Source organism: Vipera berus, assembly GCF_964194415.1.
Source record: "Vipera berus genome assembly, chromosome: Z".
Taxonomy (NCBI): domain Eukaryota; kingdom Metazoa; phylum Chordata; class Lepidosauria; order Squamata; family Viperidae; genus Vipera; species Vipera berus.
Window position 1 is genome coordinate 93,816,283 of NC_138205.1, and position 24,270 is coordinate 93,840,552.

The window sequence follows — 24,270 nt, forward strand, 5'->3', positions numbered from 1 at the left end:
AATTTTAAAATTTAGGCAGGAAAATACGTGGATTTGAAGTGGTTCAAAAGGAATTTGAAATTGTGTTGTATGTTAATGATGAACATCTTAGTGTGAAAGGGTTTTCTGAAGAATAATCATTTAAACTGAATAATGGGGACAGAGAGTAAATCAGTGAAGAACATTTCTGCTCCCAGCAATCTAAAACTAATAGGATTGTCAGCACTGTTAACATAGATGTTTATGAGGATAAGAATATTAACATTAGTATTAAGAAAAATGAAGCCTTTCATAGTATGTGCCATACCCTGTACACTAATCAAACAGGTGGTAAGTATGTAGGGGAATTTAGACACAAAACAGGTTATATAGAAATCAGTCAAAAATATGACTTCCGGTTCCTGTTTCTCAGCAGAGCAGTTGGAGAATTCGAAACGTCGGATCCTCCGGCTGAAATTTCTTTTTGTTGGGGACCCTAAGGGGCCAGAATCCACCGTGAAGGGGTGGAATGAAGGAACGAAATCCCAGGGACTTAGGAGAGGTGGCAGTCTCTCCGAACAGTCCAGGAGAAGCCTCCCAGAAACCAACGGAAGAAAAGGCTGGCTAACACCATATCCAGTCATAGCTGAAGCAACAGAAGTCATAAGCAATTAAACTAAGCGAAATAATAAACAGCATGCTTGAATCTGGGTAAGAATACTGATTTTCTCTATCCTACCAACTTTCCTGAAGAAAAAAATCCCCAAAATAAGAGATCTCCGAAGAAGGAAAGGGGGAGGGGGACTTCGCTCCCTCCCTTTCAGTCGGGCGGCAACATTTACCCTTTAGAGAAAGAAAACAACTAGAAAGACATGAAAAATGAGCAAATGCTGACACCTGCTGATGGATGAGGATTTTTCTTCTTTTTTTTCCCTTTGAACTTTAATGCACCTGTTTAAACAAAGTTAACACAGCTGAAGCAATGAATACTTTACAAAAGGAAATATGTGATGAGTGACAACAATTTCAAAGGACAATGACTTTAAACTACATAGAAATCCAAAATAACTTTCAGAGTATGAATCAACTCATATTCAACTTAATTTCACTCCAAGAAATTCCTCAGGAAAATACAGTAGAGATGATTAAATATAATTTTGAGAATAGAGACTTGAAGATGGAATCATATAAAATAAAAAAATATGATTTAATTCTATTGGGAAATATTTTAATACGTCTAAACAACTTTGAAGATAAGGAAAATGAGAAAAAATTCCCTGTAGGGAAACAAGTGATGATGATGAAACATCAGGAAAAAGATGGAATATATCAGAAAGAATACTTCAAAAAGAAACATTTGTTTGAATATGGCTAAGAAATGGGAAAATTTTGAAATATACTACTCTTAGAGGGAAATTTTTTCTTCTTTTTCTTCCTCCAAATCAATATAATTGTGTTTTGTTGTTTTTTTGTTTTGTTTTTTTTCTATTCTTCTGAGTTGAATTGATTTAAACAAAAGCAAACGTTTTAGCTACTTAAATGTGATGATAAGAAAAATATAAAAAAATGTGTTTTGAATGAGATTTAAAGGTTTAGATGATTAGAACTACTGAATGGAATGTTCAAAGTTTTAAATAGACTAAATACATTCTTAGCTATGGTTAAAAAGAATGAGAAATTAAGGGAATAAATATATATTAAATTAGGAGAAATACATATTTTCATATGTTATTGTTTGTAATTTAGTACTTAAATCCACTAATGTAAATATAGTTGAATATTGAACTGATTGTTATTTGTAAGAACACTTGGAATTTGGAGGGAGAAATAAGCTGCTCTTCTTTCTTTCTTTTTGTTTCTTTTTTTTACTTATTGATTGGGAAATATAAAAATATTAGAGGGTATGGAAAAAACAAAATGAAATCCACCAAGGTAAATATAGTTAAGTGTTAAAAAGGGGAGAAATAAGCTGAAATAAATATGGTGACAGGATTTATGATAAGGCAACTAAAATGATATATAGGATTATTGAAACTATATATTGAACTGTTGTTAAGCAAATAAAACTGTCTTAATGTTTTGCAAAGAAAGATACATTGGGGAAAGGGGAAATCAAATAATTAAAATATGGAATATAGATTATAGAAATTGTTAAGGACTGTCTTATAAATGTTACCAAGACAACATTCTGTTTTATGATTTATGTTATGTTAAAAAATTCTAATAAAATATTTACAAAAAGAAAAAAAGAAATCAGTCAAAAATACTTGTATACCAATGCACAAGTATGAAGAATAAACAGGGTGAACTAGAAATCCAAGTGTCTATGGATATTCTTAATCATCTAGATCACAGTTTTCTCAAAGATGCTTTTTAAAAGGAAACTGGACTGTTTTTATATGAAGAAAAAGAAGACATTCACTTCTCATTCCAGAAGCTTCTGAAGTGAATTGTCTTCTTCTTTCTCAAGGAAAAATAGTCCAGTTGCCTTTTGAAAAAGCACCTATGAGATAGAAATCAAAGTACATGAGGGTAGATATCATATTGTTACCATTACGGAAACTTGGTGGGAGGAAACCCATGAATGGAGCATACCGCTACAGTGCTTTTTTTGTAAAAAAGAAAAAAGAAAAAAAGTTGCCGGAACATGTCATACAACCCGCCTTGCCTACCCTACAAGGTTTACCTTTGTAGTTGGAAAAAAAAATCCTTCAATTTATAGTGTATCTAAAAAACTAGAATTTTGTTCAAGGTAAGTTAATACTATTAATGTTACCATGCACTGTGTGGCTTTAAATTACAAGAAGGCATTTTATTAATCTTTTCAAACATTTACCATTGACATACCCATTTAGTTTAATGAGTGGAAATATCAGCTTTCTATGTAGAATGAAATTGGCCCAATAAAACAAAATTTGGTTGCTTGTTAAAGATTCATTTTTAAGAAGTTGTCAAACAAGGTGGAAAAATTTACACTTGGAGTTTAATATGGATATTGACTTGAAACAAATTAAAGTTGAAACTTGTCAGTGAACAGATTACTTTTAATTTACCTTTAAGTTAAACCCAATTTAATAAATACATCTGATTAAACCTCATACTGTAAGTCTACCTTTATATCTGACCAATACATAATTAATGTATAGTACTATTAATAATACTTCCAAATCACAAGACATTGGTTTTATTCTTATTCTTCCCCTCTGCAGTTTGAATATAAAGTATAAAAGACTAAAAAGAGATTTTCATACACATCCTAGCCTTTGAACTACCCAAGGAACAAAAACAGCAGTTTCACTTTCAGACAAGCTTCCACGCCAGCCACTTTTCTTTCCTCTCGCTTTGCCTCTTTTTAACCTCACACCCCACCTTCTGTAAGGGAAGGCAAAAGGCTCGCTCACTGTCTCATGAAAAATGGCCTCCATGTTTATGTGTCTCCCACTGCCACCATCGGCTTCCATACCATATGGTCCGACCCAGCCAATCAAGTCACACTCTGGCTGTGGTGCTCTAGCACCTCATGGCTCCTCCTAGTGGAGGCAGACAGTGCTGGAAGGGACCCCGCTCACACCGTACTGCCAGCGGGGCATTTTCAAAAACAAACGAGGATAAGAAGGGAAACAATGGGAAAAGAATGCAACTCTGGAAAATCCACTGAAAAAAAGTGGTGGAACTTTGTTCCAGTGCGTTCTATGACAAAAAAAGCCCTGCCGCTAAAGCAAGCATGTCAAACTCGCGATGATCGCACAATGTATTGCAATTTTTCCCCATTGCCAGCAATGGGGTGGGTGTGGCTTCGGCGTGACGCATCCGGCCCGTGGGCTGGCAATTTGACTTGCCTGTGCTAGAGGTATTTAAATTGTCTAAAAGAAACAGACCTAATAAAAGGGGGAGGTGGAGATGCACTATATATAAGAAATAACTTTATTTCTACAGAAATACAGCAGAATAATGATGAAAACCATCTTGAATGCATTTGGGTCAATATAAAAGGAAAATAGAATTACATTGCCATAGGTGAATACTAGAAGCCACCCAACCAAACAGAGAAATACATGAACTTTTTGATAGTCAGTTAACTAAGGTATGTAGGAAGCACACTACATTAGTAATGGGGGACTTTAACAATTCTGACATCAACTTAAGAGATGAACTGTGCACCTAGTGGAAGGTCAAAAAGATATCTGACAAACCTAGCAGGCAACTTTGTCTTCCAAAAGGTAGAGAAGAGAATTAGGGGGTCAGCCATATTGGACTTAATTCTCAGTAACAAAAGATGAAATGATAGAAGGCAAAGTTACAGCAACCTTGGGGGGGGGAATAACCATACAATCCTGGAATTCAACATTATACAAATATGCAATAGAACAAAGTCATACTAGAGTCTTGGACTTCAAAAGAGCTAATTTCAACAAACTTAGAAAGAGCTTGAGAAGGATTCCATGGATAAAAATCCTTACAGGGAAAACAATCCAAGAAGCTTAAGAAACTTTGAAAAGTAAGATTATAAAACTCCAGTCTAGCACAATTCCAATTAAGAAAAAAAATAAAGAGATCTCAAAATAAACTAGCATGGCTCACGAAGAACTCTGATAAACTGAAAGACACAAAGGAAAAGTAAAAAATGTGGAAAGGGAGCATTTAACTTGGGCAGAATATCAGCAAATACCCAAAACTTGCAAAGATGAAGTCAGGAAAGCTAAAGCTCAAAATAAACTAAGGCTTGCGACAAAAGTCAAAAATTAACATCAAAAAAAGCTTCTTTCAACATGTAAAAAACAAGAAAAAAGTCAAGGTAACAATTGTCCATTAATGGGAGAAAACAGCAAGAAGGGGACAAATAGCAGGGAGAAAGCAGAATTGCTTAACTCATTTTTTTGCATCTATATTTACACAAAAGAAAAAAAACAGTTCAACCTATTAAAAAAATACTTGCTTTCATACAGACTATGAATGCAAGTCTAAATAAGTAAGAAAATGATAACACCTATTCATTGTAAAGAAGTTCAAATCACCAGGATCAAATTGATTACAACCCAAGGTTCTAAAAGAATTATCAAATGTGATCTCAGAACCACTAAACTACATACTTTAAAGATCCTGTAGCACTAAGGAACTATCAGATGACTGGAAAAGGGCTGATGCAGTTCCCATTTTCAAAAAAGGAAAACAATTGGATCCAGGAAACTACAGACCTATCAGTCTGACAGCTGGGAAGATAATCAAGATAATAAAAAAGATAATCAAGCAGAGAATCTATAAACACCTAGAGGCAAACAAAGTCATAACCAGAAGCCAAAATGGTTTTGTCAAAAACAGATCATGTCAAACAAATCTTATTGCATTCTTTGACAATAAGATCTTTTTAGACTACCAAAATTCTGTGGATTTGAAGTGGACGCAGTGGCTCAGTGGGTTAGGACGCTGAGCTTGTCAAGGTCGGCAGTTTGGTGGGTTGAATCCCGAGTGCCGCGTAACAGAGTAAGCGCCTGTTACTCATCCCAGCTTCTGCCAACCTAGCAGTTCGAAAGCACGTAAAAATGCAAGTAGAAAAATAGAGACCACTACGGTGGGAAGGTAACAGCATTCCGTGCGCCTTTGGTGTCTAGTCATGCCGGCCACATGACCACGGAGACGTCCTCAGACAAACGCTGGCTCTTCGGCTTTGAAACAGAGATGAGCACTGGCCCCTAGAGTTGGAAACAACTAGCACGCATGTGCAGGGGAACCTTTACCTTTACGGATTTGATAAAGTAGACAACAACCTACTATTTGTTAAGATAGAAAAATATGGGTTGCACAGCATCACCACCAGATGGATTCATGGCCGGCTGACCAATGCAGTGGGGTATCCTAAGGCTCTGTCTTAGGCCCAGTACTCTTTAATATCTTATCAATGTATTGATGCTATAAACGAGGGAATAGAAGGGAAACTCATCAAATTTGCAGAACTAGCCAACACTCAAGATAGGCTCAAGATACAGGAAGATCTTGATTGACTTGAACTCTGGGCCCTATATAACAAAATGAAATTCAATGGTGAGACAACTAAGATTCTACATTTAGGAAAGAAAAAACAAATATATATATATAAAATAGGTGATACCTGGCCCAATAGTAACTATGGAGTCCTGGTAGATAATCACTTAAATATGAGTCAGCAGTGTGCTGCACATGCCCCAAAAGCCAATGCAAGCCAAAAAAGCCAATTAACAGAGGGATAAAATCAAGATCTTGTGAAGTGTTAATATCACTTTATAATGCCTTGATAAGAACACTCTTAGAATATTGCATCTATTTTTGGTCACCACAGTATAAAAAAAGATACTGAAACTAGAAAAGTACAGAGAAGAACAACAAAGATTATTAGGGGACTGGAGGCTAAAACATACAAAGAATGGTTGCAAGAATTGGATAATTCTAGTTTAATAAAAAGAACGACCAGGGGTGACACAATAACAGTGTTCCAATATCGAAGGTGCTGCCACAAAGAAGGGTCAACCTATAATCAAATAGATAAGTTGTGTATTTAGAATATTGGAAGAAGTTGAGATAAGGGAAACTTTGGTCACCTAAATATAAAAAACTTGGAAATCATAAATAACAAATGTTAATTTGAATATTGATGGGAAAGCTTGGGGGGGGGAGCAGTAACAGGACATTGCCTGTATATAAGGATAGAATGAAAAGGCAATTAAGATATGTATAAGCTAAACACTATTGATAATTGTAACACAAATATTTTTATTCAGTTGATAATAACTGTATTAGCTTAACATGAGATAGTAGATATTAAGGGGAAAAGAGAGGAAATATCTGATGTTGTAACATGAGGTTTATACTAAAGATTTATGTATGCCATTGAACTATTGATTAACCCAGTCTTCACATTGCTTTTTAAAATACTCAAATGTAAAATGAGAAAAAATATATATAAAAAACAAGAAAATAGAAACCAAAAAAAATTCTTTTATGACTATTGGACACAGATCTGGAAAAAAATGGAACTTTATTGCAATTATTTTAATTAAGAAAAATAATGTAACTAGTTTTGTTTTCATTTGGAAACCACTTTCGGGAGTTTCTGCTCAAAAGACATAAAAATGAAGTTTTAATTTTGGGTTTTGATGGTTAAATAGGTAGTTGTTATAGAAATGGCTAGCACTATCTTTATATAGGTAAAAAGCTGAGACTAATTTTATCATCTAACTTACTGCACCAAAAAAGTTGGAAGGCACAGATTTGACCCCCTTCCTCCTTATATTCCCCTTTCCTTTTGCCCTTACCTCTTTCCTATTGTCTTTATTTTTATTTATATTTTATATCAGCAAAACAATAATAAAAATTATTACTTAAAAGTTGTTTAGCTTTTCTCATTTTCTTCTGAAGAAAAATTCAGGCTAAATTAACCAAAACTGGACCACCCTTGGTCTTTCAGCATTCTGCTGGAGAATATGCTCCAAAATGCAGGAGGGACCAAGACAGCAACCTTTAATAAAATGAGGATCAAATTTAAAATTCAGATAAATTACCCATTTATGTTAATGTAATTAATATATGAATAATAATTTTTCCATTATATCAAGTTAAAAATTAAAAACTGGATGCAGTATATTGTACCCATGGGTTCAGGTTGCATAGTTATTCTAAGAAATCATTATGTACCCTTGCCCTTCAAATTATATCACAGAAAACCCTTTCCCACTATAACTTACTGAATCGAAGAAAAATGATTTATAGAATTTTCATTTTTTTCACTCAGAAACATATCACCATGACTTCCTGGCATTCTACTGCTTGCTACAGAGTTCATTCCCCATCTTGGAGTTGATGTTTTGGAATTCCTATGCAAAAAGAAATCCACTTTTGTCTCAAAGAATTTATTTTTTATGGGAGATTTGCGAAGTTCAACAAAGCCTTTCTTAGCCATTTCTTCCCCAACATCCAGTAAACCACATTCTGCCTGGGCAACAATGGTGCCGTCCCGATGCATGGCTTTATGTGTTATCTTCACCTCTTTTTCAAATATCAAACTATTAAGAAATATCCTCCCCTGCAAAATAAAATTTAGAAAGTATTACAGAAGTTGAAATATGGTATAACAATTAAAGAATCTCAGAAATCATGAAGTGCACTGCTGTATATTCTCTCTCTCTCTCTCTCTCTTTCTCTCTCTCTCGTAAAAAACAAATTAAACAAATTCACAAATTGCTTCCAGTACTTGCATCACCTTGATATCTATCAGAGCCACTCAATCTAATTTAGCATTATATGCATTTAATCAAAACCTAGAAAGTATATCCACTTCTTTTCTGCAAAATATTTTGACGGTTCTTGTCATTATACATAAAACAGAAATTGAATGCCTTTAGCTGGGTGATTAATATAAATATTCAAGATATCTCCCTTGCCTGTTCATCTTAATTGGTAATTCCTCTATAGGTAAAAAGGTGCATAAAATGGAGTAATGACCTGATCAGATCAAAACATACCTGTTTTGTTACTGATTGTGCCTTTTTTCCCCCTATCCCTTTCATCTGAGCATTTATTCTCAGTTTCTTATAATCTGAGGATCTTTGAGGATACTGACTGTGGCAATCAAGGGCAATGTTCCATTTATGGTGTCCTGGCCAGAAATTAAAAACTATCTATAAGTGAAACCCACTTTTATACAACCCTTGGGGAAATATGAATGACCCAGACTGCTTTTCACCATTTTGCCTCTGTATAAATGAAATTAAAATGGGAAAGGTTCAGGAAGAAAACAAAAGCTCATTTCCTTGTTCAGGTATCTCTTCATGAAGTCAGTAAGATGTTACAGAAGGCATGTTTGTGTCAAACTAGTTTTTTCACAATCAGTAAAATAGAGAGGAAGAATAAATAGTTCACAATGAAAATAACAGGAATGCTACCAAGAGAAGAATTAATGCTGCTACTTTTCTTTGCAATTTTTATATGTATTTTTCTACACACCCTTATCACAAGTACCATAGAGTTTACATTTGAAATTTACATGCACAAACATAATCACATGAAACCTGGCTTACCAGATCAAATTGATTTAAATCTATATTAGCTGATAACTGTAATCCCCACAATTTATACTTTTTTGCCACACCAGGAAACTGCAAGTTTTCTGTGATCTCAACTATTTCTGATCTTCTGAGGACCTCAGAGTTCCCATAGTCAATGTATAACACTTGACACTGTAAAAGCAAAATAACAGCGATAAAAATAAAATCTGCCTTTTGAAGTTGTAAGGTAGTGAAGCCTGTTCTTTCCAGTTGATACTCCATCCCATTCCCTTCTTGCTGGGCATCTTATAACCATTTCCCACATACTGGGTTCTCCAAGAGCACAAAGTAAACTCTGTTTATACCATGTACTTATTTTATTTGAGGATCACCTTTATTTTGCTCCTTCGTTATGAGCAAAGCAGGAAAGCCTTCTTCCTTTCTGATTTTCTTCATAGGGATATGTAAAAATCAGGGAGCTTAGCATTATAAATAACACAATGTATTAAGGAATCAGTTTTCAATGGGCAAACAATCTGGATAAAGAAATATCACTTTAATTTATAATAAAAGTAAACATGCAACTAAAGGATAATGGAAATAAAATCTAATTACTGAATATGTGTTTACAGATAAAAACAACCAATAGAACAAAATAAACAAAGACAAGAGAAAATATACTCTAAGTAATCAAAGTCTGTTCTCTAGGTCAGGGCTTTTCAACCTTTTCACCCATTGTACTACTTTTAGGATAAGGAACTCTCCGAGTACCACCAGTCACCCAGCAAGGTGTCAAAAACCTGACACCCCCCCCAAAAAGGAAAAAATGATAAAGTACAGGTAGTCCTCGACTTACAATTCACTTAGTTCTAAATTACAACAGCACTGAAAAAAGTGACTTATGACCATTTTTCACTTATGACTGTTGCAGCATCCCCAGGGTCATTCAGATGCTTGGCAACTGATTCATACTTATGACGTTCTGTGTCCCAATGGCTGGGGGGCGTGGCCAGCTCATCACTCAGGTTGTGGGGTGCCTGTAAGGGGGGGGAATCCGTGGGTCTCTGGTGGATGGGGGTGGGACTGGGGTGGGTGCCTTCCTTCCCTCCCTCTCCCATTGTCCCTACATTTCTTTCTTTCCTTCCTTTCTTCCTTCCTTCCCTTTTTCCCTTCTTTCCCTCCATCTCTCCCATTGTCCCTACTATTCTTTCCTTCCTCCCTTCCTTTCCCTCCTTCCCTCTTTATCGCTTCCTTCCATCCCTCTCCCATTGTCCCTACCTTTCCTTCCTTTCTTCCTTCTTTCCTTCCCGTTGTCCCTCCTCCCTTTCCTCCCTCCCATTGTCCCTCCCTTTCTCTCCTTCCTTCCCTCCGTCCCTTCCTCCTTTCCATTGTCCCTCCCTCCCTCCCCTCTTTGTCCCTTCTTTCCTTCCTTCCCTCCCTTCCCTTTTCCCCTCCCTCCCTTCCTTCCTTCCTTCCCTCGCTCCCTCCCATTGTCCTGTACTATGCTGCCCAGACCCCAGGCAACAGAGGATTCTCACCACACGGAGCGGCCAGGGGTGAAGTGAACCAGCGACATCACGGCCCTGCCTGTGCGCATGCAGAGGCAGAGGAGAGCACATGCTTGAAGGTGGCCGCACGCACGCCCTTCCTTTGCCCGGGGTTGCTGCTTGACCCACCGTAGCTGGGTGCTGGCAGCTTTGCACGGCGCTGCCAGGGCGGCACGCAAGAAGGGCTTCTCCCTCCAGGGGTGGGGGGAGAAAGACACATTCTCCAACCTGCTCTTCATTCCCCTTCTCTGGGTTGGACTGCAATCTCACCCGCTGCTTCTGCACTATCTACCTGGTCCTTACCTATAAAGCCCTACATGGTTTAGGCCCGGGATATTTGCAGGACCGTCTGCTGCCAGGAACGATTTCCCATCGCCCTGTGTGCTCGCAGAGAGGGCCTCCTCAGGGTGCCGTCGGCCAGACAATGTCGGCTGGCAACCCCCAGGGGGAGGGCCTCCTCTGTTGGGGCACCTGCTTGGTGGAATCAGCTCCCCCGGGAGCTCCGGATGGCCCCAGACCTTCGGTCCTTTTGTCATGACCTTAAGACATATCTTTTCCAACAGGCCAACCTGGACTGATGATAATGGGGTTTTAATTATGATTTTAAATGTTTTTATTGGTTTTAGTGGGACTTCGACATAATTTACTTCTTTTTTAATATTTGTATTTATTGTATTTTATTGTTGTTAGCCGCCCTGAGTCCTTCGGGAGATAGGGCGGCATACAAGCCTCATTATAAATACTTCCTCCTCCTCCCCTTGCAGATAAAAAGGAGAAGGCAGGCAACGGGGCAGGGGGTTTCCCCATCCCAGATGCTCCTTGCCCGCAGCCCCACCCTGAATTGCTGGCATCCTCTGCCAGAGAAATCCCTGTATGGGAATTGCATCCGGGGATTTCTCCCAACCACACATACATTCTTTCCCTGACTTGCCCCGCATCTGGGGTTTCCTTCCTCGCGAGGAGACCAGCAAGATTTCCTGCTTACAAAAGGGCAATCACTTCTGCCTGTCTTGCATATACAGGGATTTCTCTAGCAGAGCAAAGCAGACAGAGCAAAGCCTCTGCTTCATTGCTGTGGAGAAAGAAGCGCTGCGTTTCCCGCCAGTAAAGGCAGTCCGGGTCCTGCAAGAGGCCAAGCGGGAATGAAGCAGCCCTCAGGTCTGCGCTGCAGAAAAGCCACAAGTGCCGGTGTCGCCTGGGCTCCTGCCCAGCTCACTTGCTTGCAGGGAAGACGGCAGCAACAGTTGTGTCGAGCCAATGGGCCCGACACACAAAGGAAAGGGGAACCCAGTGCCGGGCCGCCACCTCCCTCCCAGCTTCCGGGAAGCCATCAACCCACCGGGAGCTCTCTGTGGACTGGAGCCCATTGGTGGAGGTCAGGGCCGGCCGTACGAAATCACCAGCTGACTAGCAGCCCCGGATGCGGCCTCCCGGCACACAGTGTCACACCCATGTGCCACCTTTGCTGCTCATTCTGCGTTAGAGCTGGGAGACTGTGTGGTGAGGGACAACCCGACATTGAGCTGTGGGGAGGGCAATCCCCGTGGCGTCATCACAGCTGAGGGCGTGGAGCTCCCTGCAGCAGCTGTGGGGAGGGGAATCCCCGCAGTCCATGGCATGGAGCACAGAATGGCGGCTCGACGCCACAGGGGACATTGCTGCCAGTCCTACGTCCCTGTTGCGGGGGAGGAAGGCGAGGGACTGAACTGCCACTTGTGGCCTTCTCGTCGGATGCTGGCATTTCAAAAGGGCGGTGGCAGCGGTGGCAGAGAGAAAAAGGGCCGGATGCCCCAACTCCTCCTCAGCATGCTTTCAAGGCCATTGAGGAAAGGGCAGGGGAAAAAAGCGGAGCGAGGGGGAAGAAGATGACCAAGACACTTGCCCTGTGCACGCCTCCCGGAGTTTGCCTTCACAGTGCCTCTAAAGCGGCAAGTTAAAAAAAAAACCCAAAAAGATGAGGGGGGGGAGAAAGGTGATCAGTCAGCCAAGAGCCCAGCTGTTTCAGACTTTAAGCCCGCGATACAGGTAACGCTCTGTGCTTCTCCTGGCCCGGAAGGGGAAACTGGCGAGCAGGCCCACCGGCCATCGCGGAGATGACGAAGGGTTAAATGCTGAGAAACAGTAGGGGGGGTGGAGTCAGGCGGGCACATTTTTTCCTCCACACCCACATTCTGATGGCTTCACCTGGCGCGCATCAGCAAAACAAACGTGGGCCTTAATTCCCACCTGCTGCCATGGGATGAGTCCTCTGGGAGGGCGCGCGCGTCTGGCCACTTTGCTTTCCCCTCCATAAAGCCGGGCACCTCGGGAAGAAGAGAGGGGGAAAAGTCTCAAGCCCCGTGAGGAAACGTGAGGTCCGTGAGGGGTATTGCAAGCTCGCAGGGGGGGGAGAAGATGGAAGAGCGTAAGACCACAAGAGACAGAGAGAAGGGGAGAAAGAAGGAGGTGCGGTTGTGAGGTTGGCGCTCAGGGCCACAACGTGGTCTCAAACACGTACCTGCCAAGGGAGTGGATGGCTCTATTCCCATCAGGCTCACACTTAATTGTGAAGTAAGAAGAGGGGGGGGGAAGGGCGACACGGATCCCACACGAGAAGAAGTCAATCCGGTTGCTGCACAACGAGTCCCTGGGGAAAGCAGGGCCTCGCTCTGCGCCTGCGCTCTTCACACACCCCTCAGTAGGGTTCTTGCAGGCCACCGCCAAGCAGCATGTTTTCTGCAAGCGAGCTGGGAAAGAGCGGGGGAGGGAGGCAACGCCGCATACCACCAGCCACGTACCACCAGTTGAAAAGCCCTGCTCTAGGGACACTTCCATAAACTTTCTCTTTTTGAAAGTTAATGTCTGAGCCTTTCTCTCAATCAGAACTGTGAACACTATTGAATTGTTTGACCATTAAACACCTGCCTTTTATTTGAAAATCTCCTACACCTACTCCTTGCTCTGATAGAAAGACTCAATAACTGTCTCCATAGCACAGGCCGGCCCATGGGCTAGACGCATCATGCAGAAGCCACGTCCATCCCACTGCCAGCAATGGCAACAGTCCCGATACGTTGCACGATGTCACATGACATCGCAAGTTTGACATGTCTGTCATAGCACTTAAAATTTTCAGGGCATCAATACAAATGTGTACACTAGTCAGTAAAAAGTCAAGCCCATAGATTTTTGGTGGGCTTATTTGCAAGTATGCAAATGTAACAAAATAGGATGAAAAAGTTGGTCCAGGTTGTACAAAAACAGTTTCTCTGTTTAGACCTAGACATTAAAATCAGAAGTCAATAGTTCTCCCAATTATACAATGAAGTGGGGAGAACCACTGAATTCCCCATAAATATAACATTAGTTTTTAAAATACAGCAGCAGAACAATGCAAAAGAAATTTGAATAGTGTATTAACTAGGATACAAAATTAAACCTGCTGTACTTTGCAAAACTTCATTTTTCTTGTCAATCCATTTTTGTATTTCCAAAATTATATTTAAAAATCAAGCCAAGCAGCTATTAATCAAAATATCATCCTCACTTTTTCATCACTGATAATTTTGAGTACTTTACATCTGTACCAGCATTTATCTTCAGAAAAGCAACCTCCGTATATCTGAGGATTAAAACAGATTTAGGTCAATTTATAACTTTCCATGTATTTTTTTAGATCCTGTTTAGAAAGTCATCATGACATCCCAATAAATATAAACAGAAAAGAAATCAAGATTACCAGCAATTTGCCAAAGATATATCCCATAGTTTTATACCTCTTTTTCACGCTTAGTATCTTATTCTGATATTCTCACTAGTTGGATATGCACACAGGTTATTTGGGTTTATAATTTTTGCAGCCAAAATTTCATCCTAATACCACTAGGTATTAGAGATCTGAATTTCCAAGGAAAAAAAATCTGGGATGAAAAATTTTGTTTCTCCTTTATAACTATGGAGAAAAAAATAATTCTTCTCAAATATTGGGAGGAAATCTAGAAGTTACAGGTAACATTGTAAAAATTATCTTTGCTTCTTTGGGAAAAGTTTTTTTTAAAAAATCAATTTTATACAAAGAATTCTGTGTGAAAAGTTTTATGCACAATAATAGTAATTCGTCTGTTAGGCTAATTTCCAGGATCCATTATCCACATGCTTAACCATAAAACAGTTCTATAGCAGACAAAGATATGTTGTTTCCATACTGTCCTTCTATTTACGATTTTATGATAGTCAAGCAAATTGTCCAAACTAAAGATGCTACTAAACTAAACCACAAATCTTTAATACAGGTAGTCCTCGCTTAGCAACCACAACTGGGACTAGTAACTTGGTTACTAAGCAGAAAATCACATGACCATAACAGTCTTATGGTTAAGAAAAGCACTGCAATTGCTAAACAAAAATCACATGACCAATTTTACTTCTGCCTTCTCTAGTAACTGTTTGTTGTAAGCCATTTATAAAACATGCAAATAGTGCTCATGTGATGATCAGAAACACAAGGACTGATCAGTTATTTATTTTATTATTTTAGTGAACTCTTAACTTCAAACAATTGCTACATGATGCAGTCGGTAACTGAAGACCACTTGTACATATTGTTGTAATATTTCTACAGCAACTAGAAGTACATTTTTCTTTTTGATAGCCACACATCCATGACAACTGTTTGCAAGCTATTCCTTTTTGTCCACCAGCATTAAAATGAGTTATTGTATTAAAATACTGTATTGTATTTAAAATATTTACTCAACTTTTCTATCATAAGCAGCTCAAAAGTGTATGACAAATATAAGTGAAAACAACATTTGAATTTAATATTTCGAGGCAAATAAAAAGCCAGATCACATGTTTTGTAGAACAAGCCACAATTAACAATCTGGGCTGGGTCATAACAAATATTGTTATCATTTAGCATGAAATGCAAAACTAGTCAATATTTTCTGTGCATGTACTAAAAGCCGAGGTAGAAGACAGGAATATATTATTTAAAAGCTCATCAATTTACTTCAAATAAAAATCCTTGGAGTACATGTTAAAATATACAAATTTAAGTGATCCCTGCAAGCTGTTATCTTATGCTTATATAAAATAAGAAAATATGGGCATAACCTACCTTATTGAAATCAGGATTGCCAAAAACTGGGACGGCTTGAGGACAGATTTCAGCCAGACCAGAGCTAATCTTTAAAATTTCCTGAGATTTATTAATGTTCTAAACAACACACATTGAAATCCAAATCAATATATACATTCAAGGTTTTTATACCACAAATGACAAATACTAAAGTGATTCAAACATAAAACATTCTGTGTGTAAAAATTTATGAATTTATCTTTAAAAAGCTTGATTTTATCAAATTTAAGCATCAAGAATTTCAATTTTTAGATAACTACCTCAAGCATGAATTATTTTAATTTCAATTTAATCAACATTGCTGTTCATAATACCCCACAATTCTGACCTTACCTGTGCCCAAAAGGTTACAGCATCTTCTATATGACAGCCAACTGCACTTTCGACTGTGAAAGAAAAAATAGTCAAATCATAATTTTACTGTTAAAAAAATAAAACTATACCCTCTTCATATATTTACCTTTATTATATGTTGAATCCTCCTCCATGATGACAGAACCTAAAATATGGAAGCAATCAGTGATTAGAATAATAGCCTATTAATAACTTAAGCAGTTTCACTACAGGTAATCCCCAAGTTACGAGCATTCACTTAACCCTCGTTCAAAGTTACGTGATCAGCGCCCCCTAATGCTTATGAGTATTTCCCGAAATTATGACTATTACAGCACCACGGCAGTCATTCGCCCTTACAAGCGACCGCAGAAGCTCTGCAGTACAGTATTCACCCTATTCCCTTCCCCACTCCCCACAAGTGCTTTCCCCCTCCCTTCCTGCCACGCTGGAGTCCCTTACCTTGCAAAATCTGTCTCCTCTCTGCCACGGTTTCTTTCCTTTGAGGGAGAGTAGAAAACCTTGCAAATGCTTTCCTGCTGACAATGGGAGCTCCTGGGTGCCATAATATCCCGCAAGTTCGAACACCCATTCTTTGCAAAAGAGATCATGGCCCTGGAAGCTTCCATTCTCGGGGGGGGGGGGGGGAGAACAGAAGTGTTTGCTTCATTTGCATGCCTACGGAGCGAAGCATGGAATCAGAGTCGGCCGGGCGCAGGGACCAATACTGTAAGTGGCCCGGCTAAGCGGTTCGCTTGCATGCGCCAGACCTCCTTACTCAAGCGGCAGCAAGAGCTTGAGTTTCTCAGCTCAATCTAAGTGGAGGAAAGCGGAGGCGCAGCAACAAGACTGCTCTCAAACAATAAGACCCAGGTGCGCTGCTTGCTTGTATCTGCTGGCCTTATTGAGAGCAATCCTGCTGCTGTGCCTCCGCTTTCCTCCACTCAGATGGAGCCGAGAAACCCAAGCTCCTGCCGCTACTAAACTTCTTATCTGAAGGGAGACATTGGGGAAACTGGACTCTCCTTCTGAGCAAATGGGGCAGTTCAGAACAAAGCAAATTCACTGTGTTTCCAAGGGTTACATTCACACTCAGATGGAACTCCTCATCTCCCAAAGATCTCCCTTCAGATAAGAGGTGTTTGAGCGGCAGCAGCTTGAATTTCTCCATCCAAGTGAAAATAAGCAGAGGCGCACAGTGGGATTGCTCTCAATGACGCCAGCGCATGAGAGCGAGCAGCGCACCTACAAATTCTTCAGAGTAATCCTGGTCTGAGCAGCAGCAGCTGCTTATTTTCACTTGGACAGAGCAGAGAAACTCAAGTGGCTGCCGCTCAAACACGTCTTATCCGAATGGAGATCTTTCGGACATGAGGAGCTCCATCTGAGTGTGAATGTAACGCTTGAAAACGCAACGGTTCGCTGCGTTTTCAAGGCTCCCAGAGGCCCCCAAACACCCTTAATCCCAACGGAGATCTTGGGGAGATGGGGAGCTCTGAGTGTGACCCCTTCATGGATTACTGACTTGTCGTGGCAAAGGGGCTTGGGTAATTCAATGAAGCTATGAGGTATGCCGTGCAGGGCCACTCAAGACGGAAAGGTCATAGCAGAGAGTTCTGACAAAACGTGATCCACTGGAGAAGGAAATGGCAAACCACTCCAGTATCTTTGCCATGAAAACCCTATGGACAGTACCAAAAGGCAAAACGATATGACGCTGGAAGATGAGCCGCTCAGGTCGGAAGACGTCCAATATGCTACTGGGGAAGAGCAGAGGGCTAGTACTACTAGGGCCAGAAAGAATGAAGCGACTGGGCCAAAGCCGAAAGGACGCTCAGCTGTGGATGTGTCTGGTGGTGAAAGCAAAGTCCGATGCTGTAATGATTTTTTCTCCATAGGAAACTGGAATGTAAGATCCATGAATCAAGGAAAGCTGGACGTGGTCAAACAAGAGATGACAAGACTGAACATCGACATCTTAGGTATCAGCGAACTAAAATGGACAGGAATGGGTGAATTTAATTCAGATGACCATCAGGTATACTACTGCGGGCAAGAATCCCTCAGAAGAAATGGAGTAGCCTTCATAGTCAATAAAAGAGTAGGAAAAGCAATACTGGGATACAATCCTCAAAATGACAAAATGATCTCAGTTCAAATCCAAGGCAAACTATTCAATATCACAGTAGTTCAAGTCTATGCCCCAACCACCAGTGCTGAAGAGGATGAAATTGACTGGTTCTATGAAGCCCTACAGCACCTTATAGAACTAACACCAAAAAATGATGTCCTTATCATCATGGGGGATTGGAATGCTAAAGTAAGAAGCCAAAAGATAACCGGAATAACAGGCAAGTTTGGCCTTGGAGTACAAAATGAAGCAGGGCACAGGCTGATAGAATATTGTCAAGAGAATACGATGGTCATAGCAAACACTCTTTTCCAACAACCCAAGAGACGGCTCTACACATGGACATCACCAGACGGTCAACACAGAAATCAGATTGACTATATGCTCTGCAGCCAAAGATGGAGAAGCTCTATACAGTCAGTAAAAACAAAACCAGGAGCTGACTGTGGCTCAGACCATGAGCTTCTTATTGCAAAGTTTAGGCTTAAACTGAAGAAATTAGGGGAAAGCGCTAGGCCAGTCAGGTATGAATTAAATCATATCCCTGTTGAATATACAGTAGAGGTGACAAATAGATTTAAGGAATTAGATCTGATAGACAGAGTGCCTGAAGAACTATGGACAGAGGTTCGCAACATTGTACAACAAGTAGCAACCAAAACCATCCCAAAGAAAAAGAAATGCAAGAAAGCAAAATGGCTGTCTGAGGAAGCTTTGCAAATAGCTGAGGAAAGGAGGGAAGCGAAAGGCAAGGGAGAAAAAGATACGCCCAATTGAATGCAAAATTCCAGAGAATAGCTAGAAGAGATGAGTGCCTTCTTAAATGAACAGTGCAAAGAAATAGAAGAAAACAATAGAATAGGGAGGACCAGAGATCTTTTCAAGAAAATTGGAGAGATGAAGAAAATGTTTCATGCAAAAATGGGCATGATAAAGGACCAAAATGGCAGGGACCTAACAGAGGCTGAAGAGATTAAGAAGAGGTGGCAAAATTACACAGAAGAACTATACAAGAATGAGCTTAACGTCCCTGATAATCACAATGAGGTGGTCACTGACCTCAAGCCAGACATTCTAGAATGTGAAGTGAAGTGGGCCTTAGAAAAACTGAGCAACAACAAAGCTAGTGGAGGTGACAGTATTCCAGCTGAGCTATTCAAAATCTTAAAAGACAATGCAGTAAAAGTGCTACACTCAATTTGCCAGCAAATTTGGAAAACTCAACAGTGGCCACAGGATTGGAAAAGATCAGTTTACATTCCAATTCCAAAGAAAGGCAGTGCCAAAGAATGTTCAAACTATTGCACCATTGCACTCATTTCTCATGCTAGTAAAGTTATGCTTAAAATCCTACAAGCTAGACTCCAGCAGTATGTGCATCGAGAACTACCAGAAGTACAGGCAGGATTTCGAAGAGGCAGAGGATCTAGAGCTCAAATTGCCAACATACGCTGGATCATGGAGAAAGCTAGAGTTCCAGAAAAACATCTACTTCTGCTTCATTGACTATGCTAAAGCCTTTGATTGTGTGGATCATAACAAACTGTGGCAAGTTCTTAAAGAGATGGGCGTACCAGACCATCTTATTTGTTTCTCTTGAGAAACCTATATGCGGGCCAAGAAGCAACAGTGAGAACTGGACACGGAACCACTGATTGGTTCAAAATTGGGAAAGGAGTCCGGCAAGGCTGTATACTGTCGCCTTGCCTATTTAACTTATATGCAGAGCACATCATGAGAAAGGCAGGGCTAGATGAATCAAAAATTGGAATTAAGATTGCCGAGAGAAATATCAACAACCTAAGATATGCAGATGATACCACTCTAATGGCAGAAAGTGAAAAGGAACTAAAGAGCCTCTTTTTGCGAGTGAAGGAGAGTGCAAAGCGTGGGTTGAAACTAAACATTAAGAAAACCAAGATCATGGCATACGGCCTTCTCAATTCCTGACAAATAGATGGGAAAGAAATGGAGGTTGTGACAGATTTTATTTTCCTGGGCTCCAAGATCACCGCAAATGGGGACTGCAGCCAATAAATTAAAAGACGCTTGCTCCTGGGGAGGAAAGCCATGGGAAATCTAGACAGCACACTAAAAAGCAGAGACATCACCCTGCCAACAAAAGAGCATACAGTAAAGGCTATGGTCTTCCCAGTTGCAATGTATGGCTGTGAAAGTTGGACCATAAGAAAGGCTGAGCGCCAAAGAATTGAAGCCTTTGAACTATGGTGCTGGAGGAGACTCCTGCGAGGCCCTTGGATTGCAAGGCGATCAAACCGGTCAGCCCTAGAGGAGATCAACCCTGACTGCTCTTTAGAAGGCCAGATCCTGAAGGTGAAACTCAAATACTTTGGCCACCTAATGAGAAGGAAGGGCTCACTGGAGAAGAGCCTAATGCTGGGAAAGGTTGAGGGCAAGAGAAGAAGGGGACGACAGAGAATGAAGTGGCTGGATGGAGTCACTGAAGCAGTATGCATGGGCATAAATGGACTCCAGAAGATGGTAGAGGACAGGAAGGCCTGGAGGAACGTTGTCCATAGGGTTGCGATGGGTCGGACATGACTTCGCAACTAACAACAACAATCTGAGTGTGAATGTAACGCTTGAAAACACTGTGAATTTGCTTTGTTCTGAACCGCCACATTTGCTCAGAGGGAGAATCCAGTTTCCCCAAGGTCTCCCTTGGATAAGAAGTTTATTAGCGGCAGGAGCTTGGGTTTCTCAGGTCCATCTGCACGGAGGAAAGAGGAGGCACAGCAGCAGGACTGCTCTCAATAAGGTCGGCGCACACAAGCAAGCAGTGCACCTGGGTCTTATTCTTTGAGAGCAATCTTGCTGCTGTGCCTTTGCTTTCCTCCACTCAGATGGAGCCAAGAAACCCAAGGTCCTGTCCCGGATTGAGTGAGGAGAAGAGTAGTGAGGATGTGTGCCAGCAGGTCAGCCAGGGAAAGACTAGGTCAGGCAGGATGGGTGGCTGGCTGGGGAGGCTGGATGATGGCTGCTCAGGTGGTTGCCGCCGCTGCTGGCTTGGATGCAGGTCGAAAGGACCTGGCCCTGCAATGCCTCCCCGCTCATTTGAAAGCTTCATTCCCGGCCGACTCTGATTCCATGCTTTGCTCCATAGGCGTGCAAATGAAGCAAACACTGCTCCCCGCCCCAGAAAGGAAGCTTCTAGGGCCATGATCTCTTTTGCAAAGAATGGGTGTTTGAACTTGCATCCACAGCTTTCATTGTCAGCACGAAAAGCATTTAAAATATTTTCTCTTTCCCTCAAAGGTTTTTTGGTAGAGACAGATTTTGTAAGGTAAGGGACTCCTGTGCAGCAGGAAGGGAGGGGAAACCATGAGGTTTTTTAGTGGGTCAGGGAGGCCTTGGGGGCCTGTTCCATCACTAGGTCCCCCATGGCCCCCTTCCCCACCGAGATACCTCATGTTTACTTAACGAACCATGTGCGTTTTAACAAGGAAGAGTGTGATCTCGCTAAAGGAACGAGATTCACTCTGAGTTTTCGATTTACGAGTGGAAGCAGACTCCATTACACTCATAACTCGAGGACTACCTGTATTACCTACAACTTTTCAGTGGAAGAAAAAAAAAACCAGGAAACTAGAGATCCATCTTCCTGCCACTTTCTTAGGATAAAATATGTTGTCCCTTCTCAAAACCTATAGATAAGGCTCAGATATCATACTAATACAATGATTGTCAAGTGGATCGTAAGTTGTTAAGTGAATTTGGCTTTCTACATTTTCTTTCCTCATTGGAAACCAGCTGGGAAAGTCACAAATGACAATCACATGATCTTGGGACATTGCAGCTATTGTAAATATATGTCCCTTGCCAAGTGCCTGGATTTTGATCATGTGACTGTGGGGATGCTATGATGGTCATAAGTATAAGGACCAATCGCAAGTCACTTTTTGTAACTTTAAATGATCACTAAACAAACAGTTGTAAATCAAGGAATATCTGAACACCATGGAGCTAGTTTAATTAAGGCTTAGTAAGTCATATGAAACCATTTATTTATTCATACAAAAGCAAATTCAGCCTCTTCTCTCTCATTCAAAAAGTCCTGAATAAATAATTCATAGTTTAATATGATGTATCATAAGCCATTTCTCTAGCATGTAGCAGTAATACCAAAAGGGTTTCTCTTATGGATGCAACTATCACTTTCTAAGTTTTAGAAGAATGCTATCTGACTAAAAACATTTGTTTTTGTAATTAGAGCACCACTGTTTTGTCAGATATCCCTGCTTTTTATTCGTCACTCCTAAACAAGCTTCTCAACACAACTCCTTCTAGATTCACCTAGAATCTAAACTTAAAACACCATTATTTCAAATGCAGCCACACCTTAGATTTTATACAAAAGCGGTATAACCTTGTCAAAAAATTTTCAATCCTTTTAATCAATCCTAATACTGAGGGAAGTTATGTTTGTATAATACACTTACTCATGGTTTACACAATCATAATTCTCTTAATTAACCCAACTCCAAATGACCTCTTAAGCTACAAATTAACCATGAAACACATTCAGCTAAAATATAGTCATCTGTTTTATGATTTGGTGACTGTGTTCCTGCAATAAATTTAATCTGAATACTGAATAAACTGATTTTCCGATCTAGCAAAGCACAGAGCCATAAACTAAGCAAGCAGACTGGGTTTGCTCCATTCCACAAAAGTCAAAGCAAAGTTAAAGTAAAAAGTTTGATATGCTGTACAAATGGAACTGTGCTTAATATGTTGGCCTAGGAGCAAAAAAATCCAACTTTCTGTTCAGTTACAGCCCTGAATATTTATTCAATAACTTTAAGCCAACTGTTATCTCACACTTATGAAAAGAAACCAGAAGAAAATATTTATTTACCCATCGAACTTCAAATGCCTATCTTAATATAATTATCATTAAATTATTAAAACGACAGCTATTCCACGAGGTTGTGCTGATATCTTACAGGATGAACCTCTTGGAATTTGGTACTAATACAAATATCTCGAGGACTCTTAGTAAGCCACTTACTTAACCACAGTTGCTTGACAGGCTGGCTTTGCAGCGCTTAGTAAATCACAAACTCTTACGCAGCTGAAGCTCCCGACTTACTAGCCAACTGACCACGTTTTCGTTTTTAATGCGTGATGCAATCTAGCAACACGTAAATGTTAATAGACTCCACTCTCCATTCACCAAGACTAGGTGATTCAGACAGCCGTACTCTTCGCGGGGTTTGTTTGTTTTTGGCAAAGGGGCGATTCCGAGGAAGCCCTTCAGCTTTTTAGAATTAAATCACCACTTTGCAAGTGAGTGGGAGATGCTCTTTGGATTGTTTTTTTTTCTCCCTGCGCTCACTCTATCTCTTAATCATAGCCAACTGTTTGTTTTAATAACGGCCAATTAGGATTTCAAAAATAACAGAAAAACGATCGAACACTCACCCTAACGGCAGAAGGAGGCACTCACACCACGCAACCAAAATTGCGCCCTTAACACAATCACGTGAGACACTAAACCAATCTAAGCCTGCGCGGGAATTTAACGGCCAAAGAGTAGTTCTCACATCTGATTGGGCAGAATGGCTCTTTGGCCTTTGACTCAGAGCGTTCTGTGCCTTTCCTTTTTTTGGGAAAAATCCCTTCACCCCATTTGGCTACCGTATGCCACGATGGGCATGTTCCCTCGCCATGGTTGCTACAGAACACTTGTGTATGTTTCATCTTAGGCAGGGTTTTTCAAACTTGGCCCTTTGATGACTTGTGGACTTCAACTCTCAGAATTTCTCAGCCTGCGTGCCTGGCTGAGGAATCCTGGGAGTTGAAGTCCACAAGTCATCAAAGGGCCAAGTTTGAAGACCCCCTGATCTTAGGTAACAATTCCCTGATCACCCTTAGACAGAATCTTCCTGGGTAAAGCCACCTCTTTTTCCCACATTCATGAAGTGTATACTTTGTCAGTGATTTTTGAAAAAGTCTTTTTTAAATTAGCCTTATATAAAAGGAGTCCAGTGATCTTCGTCTGTCATAAATCAATCTCATTTTAAGGGGGCAAAGAATAAAGCTATTTACAATTATTAATGCCATGTGCTATTCACACTGTCAGTTTCTGCTCTGAATAAGTTTAAAAGGCTAATTAATGAAATATGCATTACCAATCCTCTTACA

General features: G+C 40.4%; 1 protein-coding gene across 1 annotated transcript in view; it reads right to left on the reverse strand.

Moving 5' to 3' along the window:
- The window catches only part of STK31 (serine/threonine kinase 31), a gene marked incomplete at its 5' end in the record, with an annotated part of 79,409 nt that extends 63,283 nt beyond the window's left edge, over positions 1-16,126 (reverse strand). Inside the window, 6 exons of the mRNA XM_081342999.1 lie at positions 7,674-8,011; positions 9,006-9,164; positions 14,046-14,120; positions 15,618-15,716; positions 15,972-16,024; positions 16,099-16,126. Coding sequence (XP_081199125.1) covers positions 7,674-8,011; positions 9,006-9,164; positions 14,046-14,120; positions 15,618-15,716; positions 15,972-16,024; positions 16,099-16,126 — 752 coding nt within the window. The remainder of the gene's footprint in view (positions 1-7,673; positions 8,012-9,005; positions 9,165-14,045; positions 14,121-15,617; positions 15,717-15,971; positions 16,025-16,098) is intronic.
- Positions 16,127-24,270: the final 8,144 nt, after the last annotated feature.